Source organism: Pristis pectinata, chromosome 10 (assembly GCF_009764475.1).
Source record: "Pristis pectinata isolate sPriPec2 chromosome 10, sPriPec2.1.pri, whole genome shotgun sequence".
NCBI lineage: Eukaryota > Metazoa > Chordata > Chondrichthyes > Rhinopristiformes > Pristidae > Pristis > Pristis pectinata.
In genome coordinates this window covers 51,646,957-51,670,948 of record NC_067414.1, presented here as the reverse complement: position 1 = coordinate 51,670,948, position 23,992 = coordinate 51,646,957, and the positions used below count along the sequence as shown (strand labels likewise).

The following is a 23,992-nucleotide window of genomic DNA, read 5'->3' as shown; positions in this document are numbered from 1 at the left end:
TCCAAAATCCTAACTCTTCGATCTTCAATCAACAACAGGTGACAGCTAGGTCACAAATATTGCCAAAAATATTTATTGCTGTAATTTATTTTCCAATGCAACTACAGAGTTGAATAGTTAGGGTAGATAGCCAATGTCTGTTTCCCATGGTAGGCATTTCTAAAACTAGAGGGCATAGGTTTAATGTGAGAGGAAGGAGGTTTAAAGGAGATCTGGGGGGTAAATATTTCACTCAAAGAGTAGTTGGTATTTGGAATGAGCTGCCAGAGGAGTTGTTGGAGGCAGGAACAGTGACAAACATTTAGGAGACATCTGGAGAGGTACTTGAATAAGTAAGGCATAGGGAGATATACAATTAATGCAGGCAAGTGAGATTAGTAAAGATAGGCATGATGGTCAGCATAAATTTGGAGGGCCAAGGGGCCTGTTTCTATGGTCTGCAACTCCATGACTATTATAATATTTGGATAGGAATTATTACATTTGGTAGCTCAGATATCATAAACTAGAGATTGGTGTTGAAGTGATTTATCCATGTATACTTCTGTCTCAGCCCAGTTGCTTTATTTTAAAAATCATTCTCGGTGTATGAGCATCCTTGACAAGGTGAGAGTTCATTGAAAATCAAAAAAAGTGCAGATGCTGGAAATCTGAACTAAAAACAAAAAATGCTGAAAACACTCATCAGGTCAGGCAGTATCTGTGAAAAGAGAAACAAGTAAAGTTTCAGGGCAGAGACCCTCTGTTTATTGCCTTCCTCTGTTGCCACTGAGCAGGTGGTTCTAGGCTGCCATCTTTAAATGCTACAGTCCTTGCTGTGAATGTACTTTACACCATACAGTCATGGTGGGATTTTGACCCAGTGATGACGAGGAAACACCTATCAATTTCCATGTCAGGGTGGTTTATGACTTGAAGAAGGACTTGAAAGTGAAAATCACCAGCTGCCCTAATCCTTTGATTTGCAAACACTGCATAATACACTGCAGCCAGAGAATCTCCATGCAGAGATTAAGACTTTTAAGTGAGGTGTCAATCAAGTGAACTGCTTTGTTATGGACAGTTTCCAGATTCTTATTGTTGTTAGAGTTTCACAGATTGCAGGCAAACTGAAAGTACTGGGACTCCCTGGATTACAAATGACCTAATTTATTGCAAATTTTCCCATATATGTTTAAAGCATTTTCAAGCTAATAATAATAAAATCTTTCATGGTATTCATTAATGACTGGATTTCCATTATCTTTACATTTCCATGAGTTTAATTATGGGTAGTGTTAGGGTGATTATTCCATGAAATAAAAGAATTATAACGTGTATGTAGAGCAATACTATATGGGTTGCCATAGAAAAAGGATGTTTCTGATTTATGGAGAAATCGGCTTATGGACATTTCACAGGAAAGGAACCCTTCCATTATCCAAGGACTGCCTACACTCCTGACATGCTAGGATCAACCACATGCATCTTCTTTCACCAGCATCGAATCTCTCCCCAAATCTCTGTAGAAAAAGAGTCCTTTATTATAAATCTGCCGCTTTCTTTATCGTGTGATTCGAAGAGAATTGAGTCTTGTTCTATTGTGGAATTCTGAGATGAATTCAACATGTTGGCAATCCTCCACATCACACTTGTATTACTGCTGTGAGCTTTGTTTTCTGGTGTTAATATTCATTTCTAAGGAGGCATTAGATTACTATGTTTGGAGTACTTAGAAAGGCATGAAAGGGAGGCATGTTTTCTCCTGTAAGATTGTATAAGGGGCTGCTTATTTCAATTACGTTTGCATTTCATGAGCAATCCTGTGTAATCCTTTCTTATTTCTTGTTAAATTCTGGGAATGACAAGGCCAGCATTAATTGCCTATCTTTAATCACTTTTTAGAAATGGCTCATGGGCCCTTCTCTTGGCTGCTGCAGAGTGTGGAGTGAAGGTGCTTCCACAGTACCACTGGGTGGGCAGTTCAAGGAGTGTCAGTGAAGAAAAGGCAGCAATCTTCAACGCAGCATGTGGTGTGATTCTGAGGTGATGGTTCTTTGGGCCTGCTGCCCTTGTTTTTAGTGTGATGGAAGCTGTAGGTTGCCAAAAAAGCTTTAGCAAATTGCCGTAAGGCATGTTAAAGATAGTACACGCTGCAGGCCACAGTGTGCAGGGCAGAGAGAACGGGCATTTCAAATGGTGGGTGGGATGACAATCAACAGTCCAGGATTATGTTATACTTTAAGAATCCCAGTGTAGCTTGCGGGATTCTAAGGCATTGGTTTACGCTTGTTGTGAATCTAATGATAAAGTACAGGAATGTCCTGGGATGGGATGATGATGGGAGAGCGTGGAGATACAGGCTGGCAGAGACCTGTAATAGTGACATGAGCCAGGATGTGTGCTCCTTTACTCCACATTAATATAAGTTATAATTCAAAAACTTATCTTCTTATTTCTGTATTTTCATTTAGATCTCAACAAGTAGGGCATATTGCAAGGAATCCTATATATCATGCAAGCCAATATGGTGTCAAACTTGCTTCTATGGACCCCCACAGAAATGATGCTATTTAAATAAGTCCTACACCCAAAAATGAGTGTGACAGCATCTAATTTATGTCCTGTTCAGGTGACAAAACCATGCCACTTGCCAGATATAATGCACAAAGAATAGAGGATCAGACATCTATTTCATTGCAATGATCTATACTGGGAAGAGATTAAATCATGAGGGTAGTCACCAGCAGCTAACAAACATGCCTCCGAACCATTGTATATTTAGTGACGTTGATAAAGATCTTGAATTGGCCTGTGATGGCACAACTGGGTTCATTTTTTGCTCTGTTTGCTTCATGTTGATACTCTAAATCCACTGTGAACAAGAGATCAGAATCATCCTTATAAATATCACAATAATCAATACATTTTGAACATCTGCCAGAGGCAATATACATATCAGTTCTAAATAAGCAAAGTATTTGTTAGAATCAATAATTAAACATGAGGCGTAAATTCAGGAAGATGTGTTTTGAGCTGTAAAATCTCTGGGACTGGCTGCTTTCTATCTTGATAAAAATCAAGTCCGGTGATCAGCTCCACATCCCGTACTCGTGCCGTGTGAGCCCAGATTCGCTCTTCAATCCACTGGGATTCATCTTTGCCATCCTGCCGAAGAAGAGTCATTATCCATTGGCTTTATACTTAGTTTATTCCCCCTTTGAAACAGATTCTTACCATAAACCTTCTACATTGTCAAAATTAAGCAATTTACTACTTACAGATTGAAACATGTTGCTTGGTCACGTCATGTTCATTCATGTGCCTTTAGCTAGTTTATTGATGTAATTGCCAATCTCAAAGGCACTTAAAGCCTACATCAAGCAGTAGACTGTTTCTTAACGGAAAACTGAGAGAGCACAGAAGTGAAAGGGAAAGAACTATGGGCCCAAGGGCCAATCCCCTACATGGAAACAGATTCAATTTTTGTCGACTTATCTGTATGTCCGGGATGGGAATTCCAAGTCACTTCAAGGTTTATCAATAAAACATCACCTTTTATATCTCCTTATCCCAGGTCTCACTTGGGCGTATCTGACCTGAAACATTAACCTGTCGCTATTTCCAGCATTTTTCGTTTTTACTTCAGATTTCCAGCATCTGCAGTTTTTCTGTTGAACCATGATGGAACTGAGGTATCACCCATGACTATCATTAAAATTCCTGTGTGTAGAGTGCATCCACTCCTTCCAGCAGGCAGACATTGTGCTTTATGGGGGTCTTGAGCTTCCACTGTGCACCTGGGCTTTGCCTGCATGAAGGGGTACGGACTGCAACTCCCTAAAATAAACCAGTGTTACTTTGCAGGCTTCCTGTGGTGCTGTACATATTAGAATACACTTCAGAGCTGTCACCCTTAATTAAATCAAATAGATACAAAGGTTGGCTTACAAACAAGCAGCCATGATACATTCTGTGAATGACTGATTTTGGCATCAGTCCTAAAAAAGAACCCTATCACTTCCATTTTTTCTCCATCAATTGTATTTGCTGGATGCTTTACAATTTGTTTTTTCATAAAATCCTTCTGCATTAATAGATTAAATATACAAAAAGGCCTCAAGGACACAGACAGGTTAAATAAGTGGATAGGAATGCAGCAGCAAGAATATAATGTGGAGAAAGCTGAAGCATTGCACTTGAGTGGGAAAAATGAAAATGCAAAATAGTTTATTTAAAGTTGTAAGATACTGTGAAACTTTCGTTGTGGGTGTCATTGCATGCAAATTACAGGAAGTTAATGTGCAGATGCCGTTAGGAATTTGGAAGATAAATGATATGTTAGTCTTACAAAGGAATAGAGTAAGGAATCCTTACTACATTAATAAAGGACTTTGGTGAGACTACACCTGAAATTCTGTATTAGTTTTGGTCTCCGTAACTAAGAAAGGATGTATTGTCACTTGAGGGAGTGCAAGTTAAGTTCACCAGATTGGCTCCTGGAATGGGAGAAACTGAATAGATTAGATCCACTTCTTCAGAGTTTAGAGGATCAAGTGAAAATCTGTTTGAGATATTATATTCTTTAGGGGCTTGAGAGGGTAGAACCTAGAAGGATGTTTATTTAAGCTGAGAAGACTAGGAGTCAGATTCTGAAAATATGAGGTCAGCTCTCAAAAACTAGATAAAAGGACATTTCTTCACATAAAGCATGGTGAATCTTCGGCATTCTGTGCCCAGCAGGAAAGCGGATGCTCAATTGTTGAGTGTGCTCATGTCCCAGATAAATAGGTTTTTGGATGTTCATGGGATATAGGAAACTGGAGACAATGGAGTTGAGGTAGAAGATGAGCCAAGATTTTATTTCTCACTTTTTCTCACAACAGAGGAGGCCATTCTGTCCATTAACTCCATGATGGCTTTTAGTGCAATCCCTCTCCCCCACTTAATTTCCCTGTAACCTATTCTCTCTCACACGCCATCAACACCTCTGATTCTCCTACCACCCACCTACACTTGTGACAATATACAGCTGCCAATTAACCAAACAACCAGAAAAAGCGTCTTTGGGATATGGGAGGAAACCGAAGCGCCCAGTGGAAACATACGTGGTAATGAGGAGAAGCTGCAAACTCCACTCAGAGAACATGCAAACTGCACACAGTGTTGAAAAGATTCTTGTGAGAAAAGAGGCCCTCTTCAGGAATAATTGTTTCAGAGGATATTTTCGTTTGTTAACAAAGACAATAGGATGACATTGATGAAACTGACATGCAGTATTTTAGGACAGAAATTCTGCTGGAATTCTGGTCAGTTGGATTATAATTGAGTTGTAATGTGACTGGTTGTCCTTCCACCTGGTTTAAACAGGGAACAATGAACAGGAGCAGGATGTTTCTCCCGCATCCTTGCAGCAGTTTTATCTTGGTGGCTGGGTACGTCTGGAGTATTTCCTGGCTGCCTCAGGAATGTTAGCAGATGTGCTCACTAAAGACCCAACACAGTGTGGGAGCTGGTTAGTCCAAAAGGAAGCAGGTTGAAACTGTATCAAGGTCAGAATGGATTATAAAATTGGAGCATTATGAATAACTTAGTGTATGTTAGGAGAGATCCACTGTTTATCAAAGAAGAACTGAAAGCTTGTCTGCTTTACTTACCGGGCAGCTCTCACTGTTATCTGGTCGATGTGGTAGAATGAACGACTTTGCAATCAGTAGGCCTTCACAAGACAGGGGAGTCTGATTAGTGTTGTTGCAGTTGGTAAGGACGACATAAAAGTGAGTTGGAATGGGGATGTTTGTGTCCTTTATATACCTGGAGAAATAACATGGAAAGTCATTCAAAAGGTATGATTTTGTATTACATCAGTATCAGTGCCATCATTTTATAATGACATTGGATCAGATTTTTTGAATGGAACCCACAGACAAACTTGCCTGAATTTCCCTTCTCCGGATTTATACATTCAATCTTTTTGGCTCACACAGTCTGCAAGATGAATGATGAGGCCTTGAGCAGAGTCTGTGAGCAGGCCAGAATAGGCCCTGTCTAGAAAATTCCTGCTCAAACCTTCCGAGTTAGAAACAGTGAAAATCTTGGAAAACCTCTGAATCCAGGGCAGGGCCTCGTCAGTTGTCAAAGTTTTTTCAATACTTCTGCATGTTTCTCGTATTCCAAAGCATTTAAACTATTTAATATGGAATGAATAGTTTAAAACACTTAAATAATTAAAAATGTACACAGTTAATGGCAGGACCCTTGAGAGCATTGACGTACAGAGGGATCTTGGGGTCCAAGCCCATAGCTCCCTGAAAGTGGCCACACAATTTGATAGGGTGGTAGAGAAGGCATATGGCATACTTGTCTTTAATAGTCAAGGCATTGAGTTCAAGAGTCGGGAAGTTATGTTGCAGCATTATAAAACTCTGGTTAAACTCTGGTATGATGCAGCTTTATAAAACTCTGGTTAAGAGGTTTACCATAATGCTGCCTGAATTAAAGGGCATGTGCTATAAGGAGAGATTGGACAAACTAGGGTTGTTTTCTCTGGAGCAGCAGAAGCTGAGGGGAGACCTGATAGAAGTTTATAAAGTGATGAGAGGCATGGATAAGGTAGATAGTCAGAATCTTTTTCCCAGGGTCGAAATGTCTAATACTAGAGGGCATGCATTCATGGTGAGAGGAAGAAAGTTCAAAGGAGACATGCTGGGCAAGTTTTTTTTTTACACAGAGAGTGGTGGGTGCCTGGAATGAGCTACCAGGGGTGGTGTTAGAGGCAGATACAATAAGTCCTGCTAGATTGGCACATGAATATGCAGAGAATGGACGGATATGGACCATATACAAGCAGAAGGGATTAGTTTAATCATGTATCATTAGCTTAATTAGTTCAGCACAACGTTGTGGGCCAAAGGGCATGTTCCTGTGCTGTACTGTTCTATGTTAATAATGTTAATTCCAATAATTAGAAAATTATAATTTTCTTTCCCTCACCTCTGCAGCTCTACAGCATCATACTGCAGGGCCTGAGAACAGTTTCCCTGGTGTAAGTGGGTCAGTGAGATTCTACACTGCTGCCTGACTCCATAGGGAATCTAGCAATGGACCGCAACCAGACGTTAAGCCACTTAAATTCAGGACTCTTGGGTTTACATAAGGGTCTTGAAACATACCAATATCAATACTGAGAAACACCAGCTGTTTTTTGTGGGACTGCTACCAAAATTCAGCAAAATCCCTATTGGCAACATTTGTGCAGCCGTCTAACTGATGAGCAAGCCAGAGACGGAAACAAGAGACGTTTCATCATGTTGCTTTCTTTAACAAGATACAGGATGGATGCTAAAATAAAAACAAAAACTGCTGGAAATATTCAGTAGGTCAGTCTGCATCTATGGAAAAGAAAAAGAACTAATGTTTCAGGTTGAAGACACCTTGTCAGAACTGAGAAGGAGACAAAAGGAGCTTTTGTGTTCCTGATGAAGGGTCTCGACCTGAAATGTCGACTGGCCATTTTCCTCCATGGATGCTGAGTTCCTCCAGTACTTTGTGTGTTGCTCCAGACCTCCAGCATCTACCGTCTCTTGTGTCTCCTTTCAAACTGCAGGGAGGATGGGGGAAGGGTAAAACCAGGGTGACCATGGGGATAAACAGTAGAAAAGATTATCTGGTCAATGAGTGAATGGGAACAGTTAGTGAGGGAGAACATAGTGAAAGGAACACAGATGTGGCCATGGAAGTGGGTTTTGGTCAATGATAAGAATTTTTTTATATATTTGTTTCTTTTCCCACAAATACGGCCTGACCTGCTGAATATTTCAAGCATTTTCGCTTTTTATTTCTGAATTCCAGCCTCTGCAGTTTTTATTTTATTTTCAGGCTGGATATTGCCAACAGATAATTTTTGTATCACTTTGGATATACTGCTGATTATCAGAATCACAAAAAAATCTCATGATTTGAAACGTAACAGCATTTCCTCTCACTGGCATCATTCCAAAAATTTAATTTACTTCTTTAGAGACTTGAGATCTTGAAACAAAATGATACACTTTTCTTCAAAATCTCTGCTCATCCATGATTCATCTAATCTCTACTCATCCAATTTAAGGCAGAGATGAGGAGGAACTTCTGCTCTCAAAAGGAAAAAATAAAAAAGCAAATTATTAATTCAGTGGTGTGAGACAACAGAAAATGTTGCAACACAAAGTAACTCTGCAGTCCTCTACCCCAGACAGCTGCAGAGACAGAGCCATTGCATACATTCAAGGTTGGTATTGACAAATATTCAAACTGCAAGGGAATCGATGGGTTTGGTCTGAGAGGCCAATTGGACAATGCTTGCTCCTGTTTCTTTCATTCTTATAAAAAGTATTCACGAAACAACAGGACTATATTTTGAAGTCAGTGTGTCTTCCTATTGTTGGCTCTGTCTTATTTTACATTATGGTTCATTACAAAATAATTACTATTTACTTTATTAAAAATTTATAAGTAAGTAACATAACATCATTGTTCATCTCATTGATAATTACAATGTCAATACACAGTAAAATCCTTGCTATAAACTCAGAACCTTGCAGTAAAATATATTAATCACAAAGTAGAACTTGCACTTATAAAACTCCTTTCATAACTTTAGGATGTCACAAAATGCTTAACATTTTATTGAGACATTTGAAGTGTAGTCACAGTTGGAAGATAGGAAACACAACAGCCAACTAGTATGTAGCAGAGTTCTACAAACAGCAATACGATTTTGATCAGTTAATCTGGTTTAGTGGCTTTCTTTAAGGGATAACTCACCAACTCTTCTAAAGAGTGCCATGAGATCTTTTCCATCCACATAAGAGAACAGACAGGATCTCACTTTAACATCTGGTCATAAAAGATGGCACTCCCTCAGCATTACACTGGATTGCCAGCTGGCATATTGTACTCAGGTCTATGTAAGAAATCTTGAATATGCAAAACCTCTGACTTAAAGGTGGGAATGCTTCCAAACCAGCCATGAATGTTTTATATCTTCCATGACCTGATTTATCAGCATTCTAGTCACTGAAGTAACTAATAGTTTTCCAGGCTTAATATATTTCTATCTATTCCTGCACCACATTTGGTAAATAAATTACCTCTGGAATTTTAAGTAGTGAGGTTATCCTTTCTATGAACCAGCTTTCTCCTTCAACATTTCTTAATTATCCTCTCAGCCATTGGTAATCAAAATGTACTCTTTGTTTCAAAAAAATACAAAATAAATGGAGACACAAAAAATTCTGCAGATGCTGGAATCTGGAGCAATACACAAAAAGTGCTGGAGGAACTCAGCAGGTCAGGCAGCATCAATGGGGGGAAATAAACAGTCGACATTTCAGGCTGAGAACCTTCATCAGGACTGGAAAGGAAGAGGCCAGAAGCCAGAATAAGAAGGTGAGGGGAGGGGGAGGGGGAGGGGGAGGAGCACACGCAGGCAGGGGATAGGTGCGTTCAGCTGAGTTCAAAAATAAATGCTTCTTTCTTACTTTGTAATTTGCTTTGGTGTATCAAAGTGTCCGTCATAATTATAGTCAAACACTGGTCCACTCATTACATTGACACCATTTTTCTGTGCAGCTTCCTTCAGCAACATAACCTTGTGAAAGTAATGCCATATCCCTATGAAGCAATCAGACAGACAGAACTTGGCCACTTTTAAATTTAATAAAGGAAAAGATCTGTTAAATATTCATTTATCAACATTTCCATAGCATTCTTCTTAAATCCCATGGCACAAAAACAGGCTCCTAAAGAGGCTTTTTTTTTAAGCTTTATTGTTTTATATCTGTTGCTAGTTCATTGCAAGAAATATCTTTTGAAAGATCTTTCTTTAGCTTTTGGTACCATGCATTTTGATCCTGTGCATCTTGATTTGTGTTTCAAGGTTTCTTAAGTCTGAAGCAATCTTTAAAAAACATGTATTATTGTTCGTAATTCCAAGCACAGTAATTATGTGCTGCAACATCTTTGAAGTTCTATATAAAGCTGGACAATCTGAGGCAGCACAACGATAATTGGTACGAGTCACATTTTATTGTGAATGCCAAGAACATCTCTCTATACTAACATATCTATATTCTTCGAGATGTACTATCCTCACCTTGCTTGTATATATTATAGTCCTTGTTACCAATAGCCACACTCAAGATCTACCTTCCCACAGTCTACTCTTATTTTTCACCTATTCTAAATTCCCTTCTTGCAATGTACTTACCACATGGTTCAATTATATTGTCTGCTTGTTGATTTTTATTTATCACTACCCCCATTTATACTAGTTTATACTGCTCCATTGTTCCACTGAATCACTCTGCTATCAATACACAGGTTTCTGTGTGGTTCAGCTTCATACTGGTTTCCAGAACTTATTCCAGTGTTCCAGAAATCTAAATCTTGCCTTACACATGAGTGCTTGCCTGCCAACACTGCACAACTGAAAAACAAATAAACCATTTTGTTAGGTTTAACCCTAATCTCTACCACAAGCACCGAGACATTGAAAAAAAAATGCAGTATAATTAGTGTTCAATTACAGTTACTAAACAGTATAACATTATTTCAACAACATTTCAGAGCTGTGCGATCCAAAGCATTTCATTAGTAAATTAATTAATTTGAAATGGTTTCATCTGATGCCAAAACAGGTCCACAGTGGACACCATCTCCCTGGCCCTAAACTCATCCCTGGAGCAAAGACACCTATATTAGATTACTGTTTATTGACAACTCCTCCACCTTCAATACTATCATTCCAAGCAAATTCAACTCCAAACTCCCAGACCTGAGACTCAACACCTCCCTTTGCAACTGGATCCTTGACTTCCTGACCAACAGACCGCAATCAGTAAGGACAGGTAGCAACACCTCCGCCACATTTGTTCTCAATACTGGTGCCCCACAATGCTGTGTCCTCAGCCCCCTACTCTGCTCCCTAGATGCTCAAACCTGTGTGGCCAGATTCTGCTCTAACTCCATCTACAAGTTCACAGATGACACCATCGTAGTGGTCCAAATTTCAAATAATGATGAGTCGGAGTACAGGAAGGAGATAGAGAGCCTGGTGATGTGGCGTAATGACAACAACCTTTCCCTCAGTGTCAGCAAAACAAAAGAGCTGGTCACTGACTTCAGGAAAGGGGGCGGTGCACACGCTCTTGTTGACATCAATGGTGCTGAGGTTGAGAGGGATGAAAGCTTCAAGTTCCCAGGAGGGAACATCACCAATAACCTGTCCTGGTCCAACCATATTGATGCCACGCCAAGAAAGCTCACCAGCACCTCTACTACCTCAGGGGCTAAAGAAATTTGGCACGTTCACCTTGACCCTCACCAATTTTTATCGATGCCCCATCGAAAGCATCCTATCTGGATGTATCAAGGCTTGGTATGGCAACTGTTCTGCCCGAGACCACAAGAAACTGCAGAGGGTTGTGGACACAGCTCTGCACATCATGGAAACTAGCCTCCCCTCCATGGACTCTGTCTACAGTTCTCGCTGCCTCAGTAAAGCAGCCAGCATTATCAAAGACCCCATCCACCTTGGATATTCTCTCATCTCTCCCCTCCCATTGGATAGAAGATACAAAAGCCTAAAAGCACGACTCGCCTGGCTCAAGGACAGCTTCCATCTCATTGTTATAAGACCATTGAACGGTCCCCTAGTACAATAAGATCAACTCTTGATCTCACAATCTACCTCGTTATGGCGTTGTATCTTATTGTCTGTCTGCACTGCACTTTCTCTGTAACTGTAACTCTTTATTCTGCATTCTGTTATTGTTTTTCCCTTTGTACTACCTCAAAGCACTTATGCTTTGAAATGATCTCTATGGATGGCATGCAAAATGAAGTTTCTCACTATATCTCAGTATATGTGACAATAATAAACCAATAACCAATTGATGTACCTCAAACAGTTAGTGATTCAGTAAAGAGACAAGTTGGTGCCATTAAGTCATAGTGACCCAGGAAATAATGACACATTAATCACACTTACTTTTGAAAGCCTGATACATAGGCACAAGATTGCTGGTAATTAATGCATCATATTGCTGAATTCCTGTTCCCACACCTGCAAAAATACCATTATACATTATTAAAGGAAAATAATATTCTGGTCTAAATGAATGTGAATCTGAATCCTTTCACCAACCGCCCCCATCACTTTACAGATCAATCAAAGCATATGGCAAGAAAAATATTGTTTTACAGGACTTGAAAAGCATGTCTTTGGCCAGCAGACGTTTAGAAAATGAACTTTGTCATCAATTCTGTATGTTGATTGCAATATTTAATCCCATTTCCACAGTCCATCACTGAACTATTCAAGTTGAAACCATCTTACAAATCCAAACTTCAACAGATTCTCCAGGAAGGGCTTTCCAGGTTATGAATTACAAGTTTAAGGGATGACCAACAGGATGACCAGTTTTGAACATAGTGGGATGGTATCACTAACAGTGACTAATAAAGTTTAACGGAGATTACTTTACACAGTCAGTGCCCTTTGCCAAAAATCAAGCTATGCTAAATTCACTTACTTGGAGGATAAAGAAAACTGTGGGTGATACTTGATGTATTATATGAACACGGCTGGCTATTGTTTGCAGAGATTCGAGGATCAGCCCGTAGGCAGTTAGGCATGACTGGAGGTAGAACAGACTCTCCCTGCTGGTGAAATAAAAGAAAACATTAAATATCATAAAAGGCTTTCATGTGAAAAGGCAATTTATTACACTGAGCTCTGCTCCTGAAACAATCAGATATTAACTTGCCAAACTGCACATACCAACACCAAATTAACCCCACAGTACTCTCAAGCAGTTTAATATCAAATATTGAGTCATTTTCTTATAATTTAATTATTTTGTGCACTTGATAGCTTTGTTCATAACAAACATTGTTTGACTGGGAAAGGAGTAGGAATTCACTTGGGCCATTTTGGGGTCAGTATGAAATGCTCCAAATGGCATCAAATTGGGGGATCACCAAGGATTTTTGAATAGACTGCTGGCGTCCACAGACACTTAGAGTAACATTGGACCATATGCCTCACAAGCATGAGTCCCATGGATTCAGGGAAGGGTTAGAATGGGAAATGGGAGGGGCAGGGAAGAAGGGGGTGACAGCTGTGGAGATGGGGAAACAATCCTAATTATTCCAGATCCACAGACAGGTCTTTTCATAGTTAAAAAAATAATTACTTCAAAAAAATCAGCCTTTTCTTTTGTAGATGCTACTTAGGCAATAGCATTTGCTGAAGATCCTGTGCAGCGAAGGCAACAAACTGCGGTTTTAGGTACCTATTAAAAATGTCTGAACAATTCCTTGATACAAGATGTTTCCCCCCTCTATTGCACCTCAGGGTTCTGTGTGACACCATAAAGTGGATGAAACAAGGTTCAGTTTCTACTCCAAAGACTTCTTGACACCTTGCTGAGGTCATTTTCTTCTGAATTAATTCTGTAGCAAGTCCAATGGCTTTGTCCACAAATGGCTGATTAGTTTTAATTACCTGACCCTCTCAACCAGGACATTTCAAGCAACCTGCCAATACAGGTAGGACAGTCTCATGCAGCAAGTTGCCTGACCATGTCAGGATCAAAAGCTCCCAATAAGCTTGCCATAGTTTCAGCAGCACCATCAGGTGGAATGTGTCAAATTTAAATCTTTGGGAACTTTCAACAGGAGAGTTAAATCTGAAACCATTGCCTAAAGCCACAATTGATCACTGTATGATCCACTATTACTTTAATTGGCCTGGCCCCAAAATAATGGAGGCAACAGAAACCTAGCTGCAAGAGAATCAACACTGATGGTCTCAAGGATCTCACAACGATAGTTTTTCTCAGACAGAGCTTCACAGGCAACTTGAAGACTCCAAACCAACAGGAGGTGCACAGTGTCCACAATGTCTGGACTGCCCAGTGAGCCCTATAATTAGGACTCATGAAGAAACTCTTGATTTCTCTACCAGAAAACGCCAAGACTGGTTTGATGAGAATAACCAGCAGATCCAGGAACTAAATAACCACAAACTCAAGGCCTTCTGGTATTGGAGACCCTATCAAACCCTAGGAGGAAAGAAAAGCTCTACAGCTCTACAGAGGTTGAACAGAAATCTCATGACCTAAAAAACAGATGGTGGATAAAAAGAGCAGAGAAGGTCCAGCAATTCACTGACAGCCATGGCATATACAGAAACTTCAGTGTTATCACAGCAATCTATGGCCTAAAATCCAAACCAAGAATGGAGTACACTTATCAAGGGCAAGAGCAACTTTTGAAGAACTTCTCAGTTATAATTCTGTTGTTCATAGGAGTAACATCCTTGACTCCATTCCATAACAAGCTATCCAGTTCAATCTTGCCGCCATGCCTGAGCAATAAGAAGTCCAAAAGGCCGCATTCCATCAAGGCCTTGGGAGCAGATAGTACTCTTGTTAAAGTTCTACAACTTAGGTGGAGAGGAACTTCAGACATAAATTCACAACCTCATCTCCATGTCAGATGTGAAGGACATGTCAGGGATGCTGTAATTACTACCATCTTTAGGTTTGGATGGATTCTGTCCATCTAGAAGCACAGTGGACATAATCTTCACTGGGTGTCAAGTCAAGAAAAATGCAGGGAGCAGCAGTAACCCTTAAATGTGGCCTTTTTTGACTTCATAAAAGCCTTTCACTCCATCAAATAATAGGGACGGTGGAGAATCCTTCTCAAATTTGGATGTTCAAGAAGATTTGTCTCCATCTTTCATCTTCGATATGATGGCATTGAAGCTATGATCATAACCAACAGACCCAATCTCAGTGCAAACTGCTGTCAAACAAGATTGTGTCATCAACCCAACAGTCCTCTCAATCTTTCTTGCCATAATACTACACCTCATTTCCAACAAGCTACTGCTGGAATGGAGCAAATCTACAGGGCAAATGGGAAACTGTTCAGTTCATGTCACCTCCACTTCAGAACCAAGGTCACCTCAACTTCAGTCAATGAACTACAGTAGACAGATGACATGTGCACATGTGCACATTTGGAGAGCAAACTCCAAGCCATCATTGATTTGTTCACTGAAACATGCAAGAGAATGGGCTTTATGCTTAAGATGTTCAAAATGAAGGACATCTACTGATCTCCCCCTACTATATAGCACGGTACTCCGACAGTAAAGGTCCACAATGAAATACTAGTAAATATGGACTACTTCCCAAATCTTGGGAACTACATCTAACTGAAGGCAAACATTGATGATGAATATTCACCACTTTCAATGTGCCAACACAGAGTTTGCTCATCTGAGGAAAAAGAGTGTTTAAGGATCAAGACCTCAAACCCAGCACAAAGCTCATGATCCACTGGGCACCAGTGATCACTGCCCTTATATTTCTGAATCAGGGAGTACCAACAGCAGGCACCTCAAAGCACTGGAGAGACATGGCCAATACCGGCTCTGCAAAATCCTCCAAATACCTTGGCAATGTAAGCAAATCAACATCAGTGCCTCTCCTAGCCTACATCTCTAGCACTGAGTTCCCACTAACTAGGTTCTAATGGGCAGGCCATGTCAGTTGCAGCACCAAACTCCCTCAACACGGACTGTATTCCAAGATCTGTAATAGCCAGAGATGGCTAATGGAGATAGGAAACAATTCACAGATATTCTCAAAACACTTTGAAGAAGTGTAACATCTCACGGGAATTCCTGGCGCATGACTACTCAAAATGGAAGAGCGTTCAGGACGGCTTTGAGAACCTCAAATCCATGTGACAGAAGCCCAGTGTAAATGTTAGAAGCAGCAAACTACCTCCTGTCCCACCTGTGACATTGGCCTTGTCAGCCACCTCATAACCCACAGAACTGGAGTGGAAGTGAGTCATCCTCAGTCCCACAAGTCTGTCTAAGAAGAAGGAACATCAACTGATAGGTTAGAATAATCCCATGAATTTCCTAGTGGCCTACGTCAATGTCATGTACCTTTGAGTAGTCAAGTTTAGAATAGATTTCTTAGCAGTACAAAGCAGATCTACTATACCTTCCTGCAGTTAAAAGCTCTGTGGCTTTTCTTGTGAGTTGAAGTCGAGAGAAACAAACTACTAATCGTCATGTGAAAAACCTACAACCCAAAGTTATGTCTCAATGTTGCTTGTGTTAGTATTAATGTTGGAATCTCACCAAGGATGTGGGAAAATTATTTTTTTTCCAGTGGTTTTTGTTCCTGACAGGATTATTTTAATGATATAAGGCTTTCACTGCCATAGCACAAACACACTATTATTGGTCACTAAACCACAACCACTTCCTACATCTCGCCCATGCACCAACATTCCAATAAGTTTTACTTGGGCTTCTTCGTTATTTCTGGTTGTTGACACCTCATTTTTTTTTCCATTTCATACTCTTCCAGTTTCTGTCTCTGTTTCCCTTATTAATATAACATCAATTCTCTCCACTCCTTTTTATTTCCACTCTTGGTCTCTCTGTGCCATACCTTTTCTCCTGTTTTGCCTTCCAGTTGTTTTGGTTCTATTTCAGTTCCTTATCAGTCTCCCATTGCCCCCTTTCATTTAACCCACTTGTTTTCCTTCCTTTCTCATTTGGTCTTTCTGTTCCGTATCATTCTGCCAATTCTGAATATTCACATGGCCCAGGAATTGCAGTGGTTGTGATGAATGCAAATGCAGAAATTAGCATGTCCCAGTCATCTCCACAGGGAGTGTGTTGTTGTGAACTTCAACAACTTATACGTAATTCCCAGTGCAAAAGAAAACAACATATTCAGTCAAGATAATTGAGTTTTTAACAGCGGAATAACTTAGCTGGTCTTAAAAAAGTAATCTTACAATTGTGGAGTCCCATTCTTCTAGAAGAATATTCAAAAATTGTAAATAAGTTTTATTTTGTTTTGTTCTGATAATTAACTTCCTTTCTTAATTCCATGCATATTTCCCCAGACATAATTTGCTTTCCATAGAAGGATAAAAATGTTACAGTTTTTACTTCCTGCTTCCTTGTTTGTGAGACTTTTAAAATGTGATTGGTTGGTCATTCCACAGACTGATTTTGTGGAATGTCAGCAATCTACTGGAAAAGGCATCAAATGAAAACCAGTCTGGAAAGAAGATAACTGCTCCCTACAACCTATAAAGTTCTTGTGAGGTCAGTGATTCCTTCACCATTTACTACAAAATCAAGCAACATCTTAATGTAAAAGCTTGAATTGAAGTGAGAAAGTTGTTGTGCATTAGAACACTGATTTGAAATTAAATTGCAGTGTGTGACATTAGTATTGAAATGGAGTAAATTCTTTGTTAAATGCCAAGTAAACAAACATTAATCATGTCATTTTTTAATGCCTACATGTTCTGCAGATAGGAGCTTTCATAACAGTTTTGAAGAAGAAAAAGGGTAGTCTCCCAGTGTCATGGCCTATAATCATCTCTCAACTGGTATTGCCAAAAACAGGCTAACAGGTTGTATTTCACCCTTGTTGCCAATAGAAGGTTACTTTGTGTACATTGGCTGCTTCTAATTAATCTAATTCTTTCCTACTGCAAAGCATATTTAAAGTGTCAAGGCCAAAATTTCCAGTGGGTACATCTGAGGTTTATGCTGAAATGACATGTTTTGAAGGCCAATGTATTCCTCCCCTTCTCCACTACCTCCTTAATTGCTGCAAAAGCCTCTTGCATTTTTTAAAATGAATTTTCTTTGTTGTTTACATGACTTTCCACATACACTGACTTCAAAAATCCAGTTTTACTGCCCATTTCAACCATCACATCCTCTATGAGAAGCAATTTTTTTTACATTTCTTTTACTCATGTTGTAAACCACAACTGGACTCATGTTGTTGCAACTTCTTGTGCTGAATGTGGTGTTCCTAATTAGTGAGAGGGAAAGTTATTGAAAGAAACAAACTTACCGATTTGTTAACAGTATATGCACTCCATAGAGGCATTAAAATGTCAAAGCTATATCCAGTCATGTAAGATTTATGGGTCAAAAGGCAATATATGCTGTTGTTCTGTAAAACTCTTGGTCTTCCATACGGCATGTTTAATGCTTCAGCTGCTTTAACTAAAAACACACGCAAGATTAACATTATATATTTAAGGCCAGACTAATCCACAACAATTATTTTGTTAATTCTGTTGCTTGGTAACTTTAAACTTTTGACAAAGTCACATAGAATTGGAAATGGTTTATTATTGTCCCTTGTACCGAAGTACAATGAAAAACTTGTCTTGCATACCGTTCATACAGATCAATTCATTACACAGTGCATTGAAGCAGCACAAGGTAAAACAATACGGAATGCAGTGTAAGGTGTCACAGCTTCAGAGAAAGTGCAGTGCAGGTAGACAATAAGGTGCAAGATGGTAATGAGATAGATTGTGAAGTCAAGAGTCCATCTTACTGTACATAGAACGTAGAACAGTACAGCACAGAACAGGCCCTCCAGCCCACAATGTTGTGCCGATGTAGCTAATCCCTTCTACCTACAGAATGCCCATATCCCTCCATTTTCCTCTCATTCATGTGCCCATTCAAGCCCCTCTTAAAAGCCCCCAATAAATTTGCCTTCACCACTTTATCAGGCAATGCATTCCAGGTATCCATCACTCTGAGTAAAAAACTTACCCCTCACATCTCTTCCGAACCTACCCCCTCTCACCTTAAATGCATGCCCTCTGGTATTGAATCGCTCAATAATGGGAACCCTATCTATGCCCCTCATAATTTTATACACTTCCAACAGTTCACCCCTCAGCCTCTGCCGCTAGGTAACTGTACTAGGGAACTGTTCAGTAGACTTATGACAGTGGGAGAGCTGTCCTTGAGCCTGGTGCTACGTGCTTTCAGGCTTCTGTATCTTTTGCCTGATGGGAGAGAGGAGAAGAGAGAATATCCAGGGTGGGTGGGGTCTTTCATTATGCTGGCTGCTTTACTGAGGCAGTGAGAAGTATGGACAGAATCTATGGAGGGGAGGCTGGTTTCTGTGATGTGCTGAGCTGTGTCCACAACTCTCTGCAGTTTCTTGCAGTCTTGGGCAGAGCAGTTGCCACACCAAGCTGTGATGCATCCAGATGGGATGCTTTCTATGGTGCATTGATAAAAGTTGGAGAGCGTTAAAGGGCCCATGCCAAATTTCTTTAGCCTCCTGAGGAAGTAGAGGCACTGGAGAGCTTTCTTGGCTGTGCTGTCCACATGGTTGGACCAGGCAGGCTATTGGTGATGTTCAGGAACTTGAAGCTCTCAATCTCAGCACCGCTGACGTAACCAGGAGTATGTGCACTGCCCCCCTTCCTGAAGTCAACGACCAGCTCTTTTGTTTTGCTGAAATTCAGGTAAAGATTGTTGTCATGACACCATGTCACTAAGCACTCTATCTCCTTCCTGTATGCCAACTCATCATTATTTGAGATACGGCCCACTATAGTGGTATCATCTGCAAACTTGTAGGTTGTGTTAGAGCAGAATCTGGACATTGCATAGGCACGTTAGAATACAGATGGGTGATTGCTTGACTGTTGTATGAAATATGGCAAGATATGGTTTATGAATGTTGTTTGGAATGTGGGCTGTGGCCTGATGAATATTGTATTGGTCACTGACAGAGAGTGGGTGAGTGTGGAATTGCTGAATGAGGTAGATGTGTCATTGGATTTGCAGTTACTGGTATTGAACGTGAATATATTCAAGTTGCATCCTCCTTTCCTCTTCCTCTAATTCTTTCTCCTCCTTCTCTTTCTCATTCCCAGTTTCTCAACTAGTTGCTATTTAGCTGGTAAGAGAGAATGTCCCATCATGGTGGTCTGCAGCATGGAACAGGGCACTGTGGATCTTGACAGATAGCCTGCCAAGCATGCAGGACTCCTCCAGAGTGTTCCAGATAGCGGCCACACTGTTTCACTCTGCATACTTCTCATTGGTCTTCACCAGGAGAAGGATGTGGAGGATGGAGAGTCAGGGCAGGCAGTGGCAGATGGAATTTAATCCAGACAAATGTGAGGTAATGCATTTTAGGATGTCAATTACTGGCAGGACACATACAGTGAAGGAATGTTGGTGTACAGAGAGACCTTAGAGTGCAAGTTCACAGGTGCATAGGGTAGTGAAGAAGGCATATGGCATGCTTGCCTTTACATGCTGAGGCTCTGTGTATAAGAATTGGGACGTCATGTTGCAGCTGGTCAAGACATTGGTTAGGCCACACTTGAAGTATTGTGTATAGTTCTGGTCGCCACACAAAAGGATGCAGTAGCATTAGAAAGAATGTAGATGGGATTCACCAGGATGTGGCCTGGAATGGAGGGTTTTAGTTACAAGGAGATATTGGATTGGCTGGGTTTGTTATCACTGGAGTGGAGGATGCTCAGGGGCAACCTTATAAAGGTTTATAAGATTATGAGTGACATAGATGAGGTAGAAAATCAGAATCTTTCTCCCCCAGAGTAGGGGAGTCTAAAACTCGAGGACATTAGTTTAAGGTGAAAGGGGAGAAATTTAAACAAGATCTGAAAGGCAAGCTTTCACATGGGGTGTGGTGGTTATATGGAACAAGCTGCCAGAGGAGGTGGTACAGGCAGGTACAATTACAATGTTTAAAAGGCATTTGAACAGGTACTTGGATTGGAAGGGAGTTGAGGGATATGGATCCAATGCAGGAAAAGGGCCCGTTTCTGTGCTATACAGCTTTATGACACCAGTCCTGCAATGAAATGCTCTAATGCGACTCATTGTTATTTGAGATTCGGCCCACTACGACGGTGTCATCTGAAAACTTCTGAAAAGACATTCCTTCTTTATCATTAATATAAAATTAATGCTGTTGCATTACTCTAACATCCCACTGAAAACTGAAAAGTGAGAACAGTTACATCTACTTCAGGTACAGGACGATCCTGGGGAATGAACGGGTTCCATTTTTACATACATCCATAAGTCAATTTTGTCCATTAAGTCAGAAAATACACAAAAGTCACTCAATGTGGTAACCGTACCTCCACAGTCTGTAATGAATGATGTAAAGACACTTAAAGACACCTACATTAGACTACTGTTTACTGACTACAGCTCCGCCTTCAATACTATAATTCCCAGTAAACTCATCTCCAAACTCCTAGGCCAAGGACTCAACATCTCCCTTCGCAAGTGGATCCTCGACTTCCTGACCAACAGACCGCAATCAGTAAGGATAGGTAGCAAACCTCCTCCACGATTATTCTCAACACTGGTGCCCCACAAGGTAGCGTACTCAGCCCCCTACTTTACTCCCTGTACACTCACGACTGCGTGGCCAGATTCTGCTCTAACTCCATCTACAAGTTTGCAGATGAGACCTCCATAGTGGGCTGTACCTCAAATAGTGATGAGTCGGAGTACAGGAAGGAGATAGAGAGCCTAGTGGCATGGTGTCATGACAACAACCTTTCCCTCAATGTCAGCATAATAAAAGATTTGGTGATTGACTTCAGGAAGGGGGCGGTGCACACGCTCCTGTTTACATCAGTGGTGCTGAGGTCAAGAGGGTTGAAAGCTTCAAGTTCCTTGGAGTGAACATCACTAATAGCCTGTCCTGATCCAACCACATAGACACCGTTGCCAAGAAATTACACCAGTGCCTCTATTTCCTCAAGAGGCTAAAGAAATTTGGCATGACCCCTTTGACCCTCATTAGTTTTTGTTGATGCACCATAGAAAGCATCCTATCCGGATGCATCACAGTCTGGTATGGCAACTGCTCTACCTGAGACCGCAAGAAACTGCAGAGAGTTGTGGACGTGGCTCAGCACATCACGGAAACCACCCTCCCCTCCATGGACTCTTGTCTACACTTCTCACTGCCTCGGTAAAGCAGCCAACATAATCAAAGACCCCACCCACCCCAGACATTCTCTCTTCTCTCCTCCCTCCCCCGGGCAGAAGGTACAAAAGCTGAAAAGCATGTACCAGCAGGCTCAAGGACAGCTTCTATCCCACTGTTATAAGACTATTGAACGGTCCCCTAGTCTGATAAGATGGACTCTTGACCTCACAATTTACCTCGTTATGGCCTTGCACCTTACTGTCTGCCTGCACCACACTTTCTCTGTAACTGTAACACTTTATTCTGCATTGTTATTGTTTTCCCTTGTACTACCTCAATCCACTGTTGTAATGAAATGACCTGTATAAATGGCATGCAAAGTTTTTCACTTACCTCGGTACATGTGACAATAATAAACCAATTTACCAATTTGAATGGCACCAAAAGCACACAAGACTGATAAGAAAGAAAAATTACTAGAAGTGGAGGGAGAGAGGAAACTACTTCTGCTGTTCACAGGAATGAACATATGTATGGACTTTTGAACTGAATTCTGTTCTGGGAGCTCATTCATACGTAGGGTCCAAAAGTCAGGCATTCTTAATCCAGGAACAGTTGTACATTCCATTCATCAGAATACATTCTTGGCAAAGTTGATGTTCATTTAGCATTGGCCTCACTCATGTTAGACCTGTATTTTTCAAACATACAATACATATTTGAGAACCATTGTTTATATCAGCAAGTACTTGCTGGATCAGCATTATTTCTTGTGAGTAATTTATCCATTAATATTGGGGTAGGTTTTTTCCAGTAACTGCTAAAATTTAGTCATAATATACTTAATATACTCTATTTTTCTTATTTGCAGAATTGCTAAATATTTCTCACAGCAAAACTCTCATTAAACCAATACAGTATCCTACCTTCTTCAGCGGTTAAGTTGATTCTTTCATTCATTTCCTCCATTGTGAGATTCTGAGGAATATAAATATTCTCTGCTGATGTTAAGAGTTTGAATGTCATTCAGAGAAGTTTACAAACAGTTCATCAATCTGCATTCTTGTACTTACTGAATTAGAACATGAACATCCTAGGCTGTCACTTGAAATCAGTGTGGAGAGTGGACAGTGGGATAAACCAGATACCTCAGCAGGAGGAGTAGGACTCTTGGGAGGATTCTTCAGCAGATGATTTAAGGTCCCATGAGATCCATTATTAGGCCAAGGTGTGATATGCAACAAATCTAACAGAAGCATCACAGAGTAATCATGTCAGTTTTCTGTACCTCTCTTCCTTCACGTATGAAGAAATCAATGATTTACCCTGAACTTCTGATAACCTCCAAGTTGGTGCCAGTGGAAAACTGGATTTAGATACAGTAGTAAGTACAGTAGTAAATGAGATATAGTAACTAAATTTACAAACCAACAAAGGAAGTTTTATCTGGATTCTCCCTAGAGTTAATATGTGATCTACTTTTTATTTGTCCACAGACATAGATTTTGCATGTGTTAGATCAGTTTACAAATGTATTCTTTAATTAAAAATTAGTCAGATTTTATCATTTGAGAAGGCAATCACTAATCCATCCCTTTCCCAGTAATAATGCACCCCATTGTCCCTACACACCACCAGCACAAGACCATTCGTATCATTGCTACTGCGAGAGGAAAATGCTATTGCTTTTGGCAGAGCTCTGATGCAGCTTGTTGAATCATTTGGAAATACTTTGTCATTGTCTCAATGAAAAGAGATCAAAGTTAACCACTTCAATAATAACAGATTTTCTGTTGTTTCGTCAACAAGGAGTTTTATAGATCAAATCGGTGCTAGGAAAATACATACTTATTTTGGGAATATAATTTGTTGCTGGATTCAGGACCTTGTTATTTCACATACAGCACTACTGACTAAAACCCGCAGAACAAGTTAATTAAAACTTAAATTTGGCAGTTATTACTGAGGAAGGATTTCATATTTTTTATCTGCAGTCAAGCTAGATCAGAGTATAAACTATTGATTTTTTTTTAAATCAGAGAAAATTCCATAAAGTAATCGTTGATGGCTCTGAAATTTCTGAAGCAAGGGATCTAACAAGTGGCATGAATTAATGTTTATCTGCTGCATATACCCGGAAATATGAATTGAATCAAAGAATA

General features: G+C 40.2%; 1 protein-coding gene across 1 annotated transcript in view; it reads right to left on the bottom strand.

Moving 5' to 3' along the window:
* Positions 1-1,182: 1,182 nt before the first annotated feature.
* The window catches only part of LOC127575212 (ectonucleotide pyrophosphatase/phosphodiesterase family member 3-like), an 80,966-nt gene continuing 58,156 nt past the window's right edge, over positions 1,183-23,992 (bottom strand). The window contains exons 15-23 of the mRNA XM_052024917.1: positions 22,904-23,076; positions 22,757-22,808; positions 17,943-18,097; positions 12,555-12,684; positions 12,011-12,085; positions 9,501-9,633; positions 5,637-5,793; positions 3,008-3,147; positions 1,183-2,083 (exon numbers count right to left, since the gene is read on the bottom strand). Coding sequence (XP_051880877.1) covers positions 1,870-2,083; positions 3,008-3,147; positions 5,637-5,793; positions 9,501-9,633; positions 12,011-12,085; positions 12,555-12,684; positions 17,943-18,097; positions 22,757-22,808; positions 22,904-23,076 — 1,229 coding nt within the window. The 3' untranslated portion in view covers positions 1,183-1,869. The remainder of the gene's footprint in view (positions 2,084-3,007; positions 3,148-5,636; positions 5,794-9,500; positions 9,634-12,010; positions 12,086-12,554; positions 12,685-17,942; positions 18,098-22,756; positions 22,809-22,903; positions 23,077-23,992) is intronic.